This window comes from Poromitra crassiceps, assembly GCF_964638095.1.
Source record: "Poromitra crassiceps genome assembly, chromosome: 19".
Classification (NCBI taxonomy): Eukaryota; Metazoa; Chordata; class Actinopteri; order Beryciformes; family Melamphaidae; genus Poromitra; species Poromitra crassiceps.
The window spans coordinates 22,548,201-22,560,746 of record NC_139646.1 but is presented as its reverse complement, the minus strand read 5'-3'; the positions used below and the strand labels follow the sequence as shown (position 1 = coordinate 22,560,746).

The following is a 12,546-nucleotide window of genomic DNA, read 5'->3' as shown; positions in this document are numbered from 1 at the left end:
TCTGAGTCTGGACTCAGTCAATAACAGCAGCCATGGATACCCCCCGCAAGGAGAGCAAGGTAAGAAAACAACCCATGAAGTCCAAACCGACCAAGCGCAACAAGGGAAAGAAATCCAAAACGGCGAGATTCTTCCGGAGGAAATCGCTGCGCTCCGTGGGGAGTTTCATGAGCAGGCTCCTGAAAACTTTGGGCACTTTGGCGCACTTTGGCGACGCAGCGGAGCCGCCGCCGCCACGGGGCACAGCGGAGGACGACGACGGCGGCTTCGGCAAGAAGAGCGCCTCGTCGTCGTCTACGGGGGGCTTCAAAGACGAGTTCCCCAGGAGCTCCACCACGGTGTCCTCCTCCTCGCACGGCGGCGGCTCGGTGAAGGAGCGACTGTCGTGGTGCTACGGCGACAAGACGCCCGGCGTGCTGGGGCTCAAGAACCACGGGAACACCTGCTTCATGAACGCCGTGGTGCAGTGCCTCAGCAACACCGACCTGCTGGCGGAGTACCTCGGGCTGGAGCAGTACCGGGCGGACGTGTGTGGTGGCGGCCGCAGCAGGCAGCGGGTGAACGGCGTGGTGAGAGGTGGAGACGAGCCGCAGCAGCAGCAGAGCCATGGCCGGGCAGAGCAGAGCCATGCCCGGGGAGAGGTGACCGAGCAGCTGGCCTCGCTGGTCCGAGCGCTGTGGACGCTGGAGTACACGCCGCAGCTGTCCGTGGAGTTCAAGGTGAGGAGATGCTGCCTGGCTGCGGCTGGGAACCTGTGTTTCAGTTACTGGTGACTGACACAGAGATGTTTAATGTTTGTTTGTTTACCAGTCGTCTGTCAATCATAATAGCATAGCCTAAAGGATAGGCTACTATATTGCTTTTGCAAACAGGAAATCATTGCGCTCATGTCCAAGCAGATTTGAATACACCTGACATGAATTTAGAGAGAGAGAGAGAGAGAGAGAGAGAGAGAGAGAGAGAGAGAGATCTGATTTCACCTCTCCTATTAGATTTTTTTGTTCCCCCCTTTGGAAATTCTATACACAGAAGTCTTATGTTTTGTTGCTTTTTTCTGTTATGAGAAGTGAAAGTAAGGCTTACAGAAATTCCCCTATACATACAATAATCCATCAGTATCTTTATCTTATACATTTATCTGAGTGCAGAATCAGCCAATCTGGGAACCCAGGTAGTGTTGTAGTCAATTTACTATATCTTGAGTTCAAGTCGAGTCCCCATTACCTGAGTCTGAGAGGGTGCCTGCACTCGCACAGAATTGAATAATGTCATGTTATAGCTATTCATATCTTATGGCAAATTATTAGCGCCTTAAAAATGGGATTGTTAATATCAATTAACAAGTGCTCATCCAACTTCCGAGTCCGAATGCCGAATGCAGAATCAGTCCGAGTCATCAGTGCTCAAGTCCAAGTCGAGTCACGAGTCTTGAAAAAGAGTCCAGGACTTGTCGTCGAGTCACTACAACACTGCAAGCCAGCTGATGTATTGAGCTCAGTACAGAGAGTACAGCACAGCACAGCACACAGTCATCATCTCTGGCACATGTTGATCTCCCACAGCTCCACTGGACGGCTTAGGGGGGGATTTGTGAGCGATATTACAAACTGTCATGGCCGGGGGGGGGGGAGGCGTCGTCGTGGGGGGTAACTCAAAGTAAACTCAGTTAACCCACCTCTTCGAAATGAGGCGGAGAGTGGACTAATCTATTTTCAGATCAACTGTATCAATCAATGTGGAGAAGGATAGTTTTTTACCACTACACCCCTGGTCATCATGGCCCTGGTCATCATGGACCTGGTCATGGCCTTTACTAGCCTGGTAAACCAGCCCGTCACGTGAACTCACATTTCATTTGACGGAGAACCAAATGAAATGTGAGTTCACGTGACGGGATGGTTTACCAGGCTAGGCCTTTACTATCGCTGGAAGAGATATCTGGCTTTGTATGAAGGTAATTCACAGCAGGCAACAGTCGACTTACCCTGTGTGTCCAATTAGTGTGACTAAAAGGCACAGGTAGAGTTTCAGTCGTAGGGGGAGGAGTCGGCCAATGGTCCAAACAGGTGAGGCAGGCCAGCAGTCATAAAAAGCTCCATCACAACAAGAGCCTTACTGGCCTCACAGTTGCGACACTCTGTTCCTTGTTTGTTTAACAAGAGTGCTGGTTGTGCGCGCGCACCTGGCTAAGGTTTCAGCTCTGTCTGTACGCACGCACGCACGCAGGCTGCCGTGTCCCCACTCGGCTCACCTGCCCTACATCCAGCCTGCATCCAGCCTACATCCAGCCTTCAAGGTGGTCTGTCTGCATTCCCCGGCTGGCTGCCTGCTGGGATTTCTTTCACATGGTGCCAGAGAGAGAGAGGGGAGAGACAGCGCCTCCTCTCTGCTCACACTGGCCCTGCAGCATGTTGATGAAACTTAACCCAAGATGGCTTTGTAGAAAGTCAAGAGTTTCAAATGGACCGTGGGTGCACTGCTTAATCCCTTCACTTCAACAGCCAAGTTGTCAATTATGGTGAACCAAACACTGCCCAGGTTTAGTTTAGTTTTGTCTTTTTCTTTACTTCAGGACAAGTGGACGCTGTTAAAACTAGACAGACATGAGGACATGAGGATGAGACAGGGACGATGTGTTTGTGAGGTGACATGTAGGATTCTCTGAGGCATGTTTGGAACGGGGACGGCTAATGAGAGGCATGATGACAAAGCTAAGAAGTAAAGGGTAATAATGATGATAACAGAGGATGTGGGTGAAGTGGGGTCGTTAACTTGACATTGCAATGCCCCTGGTGACCACCAGTCCGCGGTCTAGTGACCAGCAGACGCCAGGCCTACCCGCGGGGCAGACTCGACACGGCGGGGCGAGAACGAGAGAGAGAGTGACGAGCGATCATCAGACAAAACATAACGGAACAAAACGTTGTTGTTCCGTTGTTTTATTTTATTTTATTTTGAAATCCACATGTAGCAGTCTCCACATAGACTGGCAGTGGGCACAACACACACACACACACACACAGTGTGGCATTTATGCATGGATGAGAGTCATGCACACGCGCACGCACACACACACACGCACGCACGCACGCACGCATACACACACACGCACGCACGCACACACACACACACACACACACACACACACACACACACACACACACACACACACACAGCCTTCCCTCTGGGCTTATTAAATAACACTGACCCAGTGGGGCCGGCTGACTGGGCTCTGCTCTGTGGCATCAACAGCCTGGGGGAAGTTCTAGGCGAGTGGGGGAGAGGATGTGCACACATGCATGGGCAGGCACACAGACACATCATGCATGGAGCTACTCAATGGCCCAATCCAAATGTCCAGAGAGACTCTACTACACTTGCTGACTTGTGCACTTTGCGGGCAAACAAACAAACAAAAGCGGGGGGGGGGGGAATTCGAACTTTCCATTTTCTTCCCCATTTTTATTTTAGTTTTTTCCTCCAAGTGAAATGTTTTATGGTCACTCACGATTCAGTAGGTCACTGGTTGGCTTGGTTCCAGCCTTAAAACTCGATATATAAGGATTTTTTATTTGGAAATGTCTATGGAGAAAATGAATGGGGAATTCTCTTCCTGACCAGGAGACATCACGGAATGTCACGTGACTGTTGGGCTCTACTCGTCACAACGGTTCCACTCCAACCACTTCCCACGAGGGAAATCCCCCAGGGAATTCCATTTTCCCTAACTGACCAATCACGAGAGACCAACGGATCATCTGTTTAGAAAACATAGAAAACATAGAAAACATAGAAAAAACATAGAAAACATCTGTTTGAATAAATGCCTTCAAAGCAGAGTACTGTTTGGATTTCAAAGTAGGTGTTACTTGTAATCGATTTAAATTGCAATTGTTATTACTCCTCGGCACACTTGACAACGGGAAACAGCTTGACAACGGCGGTTAGTCCCGCCTGTTGCGCTGTTTATTGACGCTGATTGGCTCATCGTTAGTCCCCATCAGTGCTGATTGGCTAATCACTGTTGCATGTCACGATGCCAGACAGACCAGAAGCAGCCAACTCAGTGGAGTGGGCAGATTCCGAGGTGTGGACCCAGGCAATCCAGGCAGTGAATTCCATTCATGCATAGCTCAGTACAGGACCGCTGGTTTGATTGGGTTTGTCTTTGATGATGTTCATGTGAATCCTTTATCTGTGACTTTGTTCTACATCCACAAGAATGACTTAATAGCACATGTATGCGAGCGGAGAGAGCAGCATATTAATGAGTTAACACATTAAGTGCCAGAGACGACCTAACTCGTCTTACATAATCCAGCGCTTAAGTGCCAAGGACGACCTAACTCGTCTTACATGTTTTTTTGACGGTGGGACATCAATCAACCCCTTTTACATCTTCGAGATAACTATAGGAGCAAGAGCATGTGTGTAATCTATTTTACCGACCACTAAGTGGCGACAGATACAGAGAGAAGCCACAGGCACGGGACCCGTACACCAAAAGCAGCCGCCTCCCGCGGAAATGGCTTGGCGATTTTACAGTCAGGAGCCCGGAGACACACACACAGAACGGACAGAGATCCCCTCCCCCCCAGAGCCGCGGAGCAACGCGCGAACACACACACACACACACACACACACACACACACACACACACACACACACACACCGCGGGAGCAAGCCATTCAAGGAAATGGCTTGGCGATTTTACAGTAATCCATTTCAGACTCGTCCCCGCACGCAGGCAAGCAGGCAGGCAGGCACGCAGACAGACAGGCAGGCAGCACAACGCGCTTCTGACACGCCCGCTGTTAGGAGGAAGGAGGAGAAGACACACGGAGGGAGGAGTTTGAATGAGAGGGGTGTTTCCTGTTGTTATGGAGGAAATTACTGTTCAAAACTATTGTTTAGAATGTCTGACGGTCTTACTGATGCCAAAAATGAATGGTTAAAGTGACTGTTTCACAAAAAGCCATTTATCTCTGAATAAATTTCCAGACGCTGAAACCATGCTGTACTCAACGGCTAATATCTACATAACTACTAACTCTGCAAACTAACTCTTTTAGACAGAGAAAGCACACATTCTATTAGTTATTTTTAGATGATTGGTGTTCATGAATTCTTAACAGAAAAGAATCCTCGGCTGTTCTAAAATGAGCCAGAATCGTCAAAAACACCCCTGGCACAACTTACCTACAGGAATGAAAACATGGCTGGCATTCAATGTGTTAATAGCACATGTATGCCAGCATTTTCGTTCCAAACCTGTGTGGAAAAAGCGATGATTAGTGCTTTGATAATTCAGGAGGACTATTCATGTTTTGACGAGATGACGGCGATCTGTTCAGAAACCAGGATGCACCTCATCCTTTCTGCGTTATCATTAAAAGTGAGAACTTGTTTAAGCAGTGGTTTAGACAAGGCATCACTTCATATTGCTCAATTTCATCAAACTGTGAACTGGTCAGCTTTCAGGAAATTTCTGATACATATGGGTTAGAAAAGATAGACTTCTTTAGGTATTTACAAACCAGGGCTTATTTTAATGATAAGATAAAACATACAAAGAAAGATGACACTAATATAGTTGACGTATTTACCAACATGTATACAGTTAAGAGTAACAGGAAACTTGTCTCAATACTGCACTCAAGTATTCAATCCATGAAGAAACACACAACAAATAAGGTTAGACTAAAATGGGAAAAAGAGGCGGGAATTGTAATCTCAGAGGAGGACTGGATGAATATGTGCAACGTACAATCTACCTCCACCAGCTCGGGTTGTTGGAGAGGATTTTGTTGGCGGAATTTGATGAGGTATTTTATAACTCCTAAGTTAAAAGGTCTACAGATGGGTGATTTGGGAAGGAGTCTATGTTGGAGGAAGTGCGGAGAACAACTGGCAGACCACTTCCATATATTCTGGAGTTGCCCTTCCATCCAGACATACTGGCAGGAGGTATCACAAGCAATAAAGGATATATTTGGTAAAGAAACTGATTGCGCTTTCCCTACAATCTACTTGGGTAACATCACAACCGATTTGATACCACAGGACAGATATCTCTTAAAAATACTGCTGGCAGCCAGCAAAAAAGCTTTAACAAGAAAGTGGCTGCAGTCCGATCCTCCAACAAAGACTGACTGGACAGAAATAGTGACCAACATACAGAGCATGGAGAGAATTACTTTTTCTTTAAACTTACAGCTTGACAAGTACTCCAAGTACTGGGAGAAATGGATTGTGTTTACATGTACGAACTGAGTTGAATCCCACACTAGTAAATCGATGTATGTAAAGGTGACCAACTGTCTGTTTTGTTTTGATTTTGTTTTTGTTTTTTGTTTTATTTTCCAGTATGTTCTACTTGTGTTTTGTTTCATGAAAACGTACAAAAATAAAGTATAAAAAAAAAAAGAGGAAGGTCAGTGCTGAAGCAGCAACATCAAAAAAAAAAAAAAAAAAAAAAAAAAAAAAAAAAAAAAAAGGTGAGAACTTGACACCCAGGTTGATGACTGACAGCGCGCCGCCCGTGTTGAATGCCTCCTCAGGGGGGAAGTTTCAAAATATGAACGGTGGATTGCAAGGGTGAAGTGCAATAATGATCATAATATTATTATTATTATTGTTATTGTTATTGTTATTGTTATTATTAATAATATTGTTATTATTATTGCAAGGGTGAAGAGGAGCTCGACCACGTCTTCTTAAAATACAGGAAGTCTCGGTGCTGCGGATCATTAAAACAGAGGACTTTTGTCATGTGACTCTTGGCATGTGCAGCCTGGCTTACAAAATGTGTGAACTGGGGGGGGGGGGCGGGGGGGTGGTCCAATTGTACTTGGCCAATTAAATTAGCCCTGCCAAGCTGTCCCGATTGTTGCTCCACCCCCTCTGCCGACCTGGGGAGGGTGTAGAATACACTCTCACATGCTTCCTCCGACACGTATGAAGTTCCCAGCCGCTTCTTTTCACCTGACAGCGAAGAGTTTCACCGGCAGGACAAAGTGCCTAGCAGGATCATGCTATTTCCCCCAGTTCCCCTCCCCTCTGAAGAAGTGCCCCGACCGACCAGAGGAGGCACTAGTGCAGCGACGAGGACTTAATCCCGCTTCCCACCTGCCGACACGGCCCAATTGTGGCTGTATGGATGCCCGACCAAGGCGGAGGTAACACAGGGGCTCGAACCTGTGGCCTTCATGTTGTTGGTAGGCAGGGAATCTACCGCCCGGTCTAGAAATGTTTTTGCATTTTCTCAGTAAAATGCTCACTGATATAAAACCATGTAATAACTCTTCATCTGGGCAGCTTGTCGCCTCCTGCAGGAAGTCTTTGAATGGTCGCTGCTACTTGATTGAGTGATTGCTCTGTGATTGTCTGATTAAGGTTCCTGTGGAATCAAATGAGTTCCACACAGCTGATCTGTCAACATAACCGCTGAAACCAAACATCCATTTGTAGAACTTCATCTCTGAATGGGTCGGCCCGTATTTTTTAAGTCGAGGTACCTCCTCTGTTCTCTTCTAATACCCGTCGTCGCTGGAGAGAGAGGGTGTTTACTGTAGCACAAAGAATCCTGGTGCATTTAGGCTGGAAAAGGAGGAGGAGCCACCCCTCAGCCCCCCTGCCTCCCCGTCCCCTCCGAGATGTCTCCACTGGGGCGCACTGAGAGACAGAGAGAGGGCTAGTCTACATCACCATCCTCCCTCCTGTGATCCACATGAAAGAACAGACCCCCCACCTAGTCTACACTGAGAGACAGAGAGAGGGCTAGTCTACATCACCATCCTCCCTCCTGTGATCCACATGAAAGAACAGACCCCCCACCTAGTCTACACTGAGAGACAGAGAGAGGGCTAGTCTACATCACCATCACCCCTCCTGTGATCCACACCAAAGAAAAGACCCCCCTCCTAGTCTACACTGAGAGACAGAGAGAGGGCTAGTCTACATCACCATCACCCCTCCTGTGATCCACACCAAAGAAAAGACCCCCCTCCTAGTCTACACTGAGAGACAGAGAGAGGGCTAGTCTACATGACCATCCTCCCTCCTGTGATCCACACCAAAGAACAGACCCCCCTCCTAGTCTACACTGAGAGACAGAGAGAGGGCTAGTCTACATGACCATCCCCCCTCCTGTGATTCACACCAAAGAAAAGACCCCCCACCTAGTCTACACTGAGAGACAGAGAGAGGGCTAGTCTACATCACCATCATCCTATAACGTGTTCCTCTGCATGCACTACGTCCTCTGGGTGAAACTCCTCACTGCCAGGTGAGAAGAAGCAGGTGGAGACATGTATCGGAGGAGGCGTGTGAGAGTCTCCACCCTCCCCAGATGGGCAGAGGGGTGGAGCAGCTTAGACACGGGGGAAATTCGCCATGTCACATTTGGAGAGAAAAAGGGGGAAGGGAAAAAACCAGTCGCAACAATATCTCCACTGTTCCTATCTGGACGAAACCCCAGGGGAGCACGGAGAGAACATGCAAACTCTGCACAGAGAGGCCCGTGTCCTCAGCAGGCACTGAGGATGAGGACACGGAGCCGGGGACGCACCCTCAGCGCCCACAGCGTCCCAGGTGGGAATCGAACCCAGGACCTTCTTGCTGTGAGGCGACAGCACTACCACTGTGCCACCGTGCCCCCCTATTCGACTTTCTTAGCCCGTTAAAACTCAAAATATCATATAATCATGTTTATAGCGTTACATAATGTCAGTCTTTGTGTCAAGGGTTCACAGATTATATTTCAACACCATAAATAACTGCGTGTAGTGGGTCTTTGTTGTTGTTTTTGATAGAAGTGGGTCATTCCCGAAACCCGCCCATAGGTGCTGTATTACTTGTTGGACAGTATTACTGATGAGAGGGATACAGAGAGGAGAGCAGTATTACTGATGAGAGGGATGCAGAGAGGAGAGGAGAGAAAGTTCTTGTGGGAGTCTTCAGTCTTCACCATGGCACCATCTTTGGCCTAATGGCCTCCCAGTCACGCTGAACTCTGACCTTTCACCAAATGATGAACTGTGACCTGGCTTCCTTCAAACAAGACACGCACGCACACACACACAGGCACACACACACACAGGCACACACACACGCATGCACACACACACACACGCACGCACACAGGCACGCACGCGCACACACACACACACGCACACAGGCACGCACGCATGCACACACACACACGCATGCACACAGGCACGCACGCGCGCACACACACACAGGCACGCACGCGCAAACACAGACGCACACACACATGCACACAGGCACGCACTCATGCACACACACGCACACACACAGGCACGCACGCACACACACACACACACACCCTTTAACTTTAACAAGAAGCTCTCCGCTCTTCGCGCTCGACAGGACGGCGCTCTGTGAGGCCGTAGTGGTTCATCTCAGGCGGCCGGAGAAGAAGGCCTGGCGTTTGAAGTCAGCTTGTTTGTTCTGGGAGTGCAGGAACAGGAAGTGTGTGACCATAGATATATATAAAGGCTAGATGGCTTACCCGCGCTGCCGGTCAATGGAGAGCGACGTCGTCGCATGGCGGCCATCTTGCTACGGTACCACAGCTTTATATATATCTATGGGTTAAAAAAACGCTAACATTTTATTATTATTTTTGGCTCCAAATTACACCAAACTTAAACCGAAGCATCATCATCATGAGATGAATTCACGCACCTAGTTTCATGCAGTTTCATCCATTTTGCTAGGAGCTATGAGCATTAGTATTATCACATCAGATGATCATAACTCCTAGGGAAATGGATGAAACTGCATGAAACTTTGTGCCTGAATCCCTCTCATGGCATAGATGCTTCGGTTTAATTTTGGTGTAATTTGGAGCCCATCAAAAAAATAGTGTTTTTAGTGTTTTTTTGTTTTTTTTGTTGGTCGTATCTCGGGAACGGAATATGCTTGTAATAAACCAAACCGTTTGTAAATCCGTCAAGATTTCAGCGAGTTATGAGTATTTTTGTCTGTGCAGGTCACTCACCCTCCAACAGCTACCATAGAACGTACCAGAAAGCATACCTACCCAAGATGGCGGCCGTTCAACGACGCTGGTGACTCCGCCTTAAGCCATCTAGCCTTTATATATATCTATGTGTGTGACAGCCAGGCAGGAAGTGTGTGACAGCCAGGCAGGAAGTGTGTGACAGCCAGGCAGGAAGTGTGTGACAGCCAGGCAGGAAGTGTGTGACAGCCAGGCAGGAAGTGTGTGACAGACAGCCGGGCAGGTCAGAGAGACGGATGGTTTGTTTGCCTTTTCTCCTCTCTGCTCTCCGTCAAGGGCCACTCATTCTCGCTCTCTGTGGTCAAGATGTAGACATTGTTTGTAGACACACACAGACAGCAGAGTGGAGTCTGTGTCTGGTCAGACAGCAGAGTGGAGCCTGAGTCTGGTCAGACAGCAGAGTGGAGGCTGCGTCTGGTCAGACAGCAGAGTGGAGCCTGTGTCTGGTCAGACAGCAGAGTGGAGCCTGTGTCTGGTCTGGTCAGACAGCAGAGTGGAGGCTGCGTCTGGTCAGACAGCAGAGTGGAGTCTGTGTCTGGTCAGACAGCAGAGTGGAGCCTGTGTCTGGTCTGGTCAGACAGCAGAGTGGAGCCTGAGTCTGGTCAGACAGCAGAGTGGAGTCTGTGTCTGGTCAGACAGCAGAGTGGAGCCTGAGTCTGGTCAGACAGCAGAGTGGAGCCTGAGTCTGGTCAGACAGCAGAGTGGAGCCTGAGTCTGGTCAGACAGCAGAGTGGAGCCTGCGTCTGGTCAGACAGCAGAGTGGAGCCTGCGTCTGGTCAGACAGCAGAGTGGAGCCTGCGTCTGGTCAGACAGCAGAGTGGAGCCTGAGTCTGGTCAGACAGGAGAGTGGAGCCTGCGTCTGGTCAGACAGCAGAGTGGAGCCTGAGTCTGGTCAGACAGCAGAGTGGAGCCTGAGTCTGGTCAGACAGCAGAGTGGAGGCTGTGTCTGGTCTGGTCAGACAGCAGAGTGGAGTCTGTGTCTGGTCAGACAGCAGAGTGGAGCCTGTGTCTGGTCTGGTCAGACAGCAGAGTGGAGTCTGTGTCTGGTCAGACAGCAGAGTGGAGCCTGAGTCTGGTCAGACAGCAGAGTGGAGCCTGAGTCTGGTCAGACAGCAGAGTGGAGCCTGAGTCTGGTCAGACAGCAGAGTGGAGCCTGCGTCTGGTCAGACAGCAGAGTGGAGCCTGAGTCTGGTCAGACAGGAGAGTGGAGCCTGCGTCTGGTCAGACAGCAGAGTGGAGCCTGAGTCTGGTCAGACAGCAGAGTGGAGCCTGAGTCTGGTCAGACAGCAGAGTGGAGGCTGTGTCTGGTCTGGTCAGACAGCAGAGTGGAGTCTGTGTCTGGTCTGGTCAGACAGCAGAGTGGAGTCTGTGTCTGGTCAGACAGCAGAGTGGAGCCTGAGTCTGGTCTGGTCAGACAGCAGAGTGGAGCCTGTGTCTGGTCTGGTCAGACAGCAGAGTGGAGCCTGTGTCTGGTCAGACAGCAGAGTGGAGCCTGTGTCTGGTCAGACAGGAGAGTGGAGCCTGAGTCTGGTCTGGTCAGACAGCAGAGTGGAGCCTGTGTCTGGTCTGGTCAGACAGCAGAGTGGAGCCTGTGTCTGGTCTGGTCAGACAGCAGAGTGGAGCCTGTGTCTGGTCTGGTCAGACAGCAGAGTGGAGCCTGCGTCTGGTCAGACAGGAGAGTGGAGCCTGCGTCTGGTCAGACAGGAGAGTGGAGCCTGAGTCTGGTCTGGTCAGACAGCAGAGTGGAGCCTGTGTCTGGTCAGACAGCAGAGTGGAGCCTGTGTCTGGTCAGACAGGAGAGTGGAGCCTGTGTCTGGTCAGACAGGAGAGTGGAGCCTGCGTCTGGTCAGACAGGAGAGTGGAGCCTGAGTCTGGTCTGGTCAGACAGCAGAGTGGAGCCTGTGTCTGGTCTGGTCAGACAGCAGAGTGGAGCCTGCGTCTGGTCAGACAGCAGAGTGGAGGCTGCGTCTGGTCAGACAGCAGAGTGGAGCCTGAGTCTGGTCAGACAGCAGAGTGGAGCCTGAGTCTGGTCAGACAGGAGAGTGGAGCCTGAGTCTGGTCAGACAGGAGAGTGGAGCCTGAGTCTGGTCAGACAGCAGAGTGGAGCCTGAGTCTGGTCAGACAGCAGAGTGGAGTCTGTGTCTGGTCTGGTCAGACAGCAGAGTGGAGCCTGAGTCTGGTCTGGTCAGACAGCAGAGTGGAGTCTGTGTCTGGTCAGACAGGAGAGTGGAGCCTGAGTCTGGTCAGACAGCAGAGTGGAGCCTGAGTCTGGTCAGACAGGAGAGTGGAGCCTGAGTCTGGTCAGACAGCAGAGTGGAGCCTGAGTCTGGTCAGACAGCAGAGTGGAGCCTGAGTCTGGTCAGACAGCAGAGTGGAGTCTGTGTCTGGTCTGGTCAGACAGCAGAGTGGAGCCTGAGTCTGGTCTGGTCAGACAGCAGAGTGGAGTCTGTGTCTGGTCAGACAGCAGAGTGGAGCCTGAGTCTGGTCTGGTCAGACAGCAG

General features: G+C 50.0%; 1 protein-coding gene across 1 annotated transcript in view; it reads left to right on the top strand.

Annotated features, from left to right (window-relative positions):
• The window catches only part of usp43a (ubiquitin specific peptidase 43a), a 99,621-nt gene continuing 87,075 nt past the window's right edge, over positions 1-12,546 (top strand). The window contains exon 1 of the mRNA XM_083656036.1: positions 1-719. Within this exon, the coding sequence (XP_083512162.1) occupies positions 33-719 (687 nt within the window). The 5' untranslated portion in view covers positions 1-32. The remainder of the gene's footprint in view (positions 720-12,546) is intronic.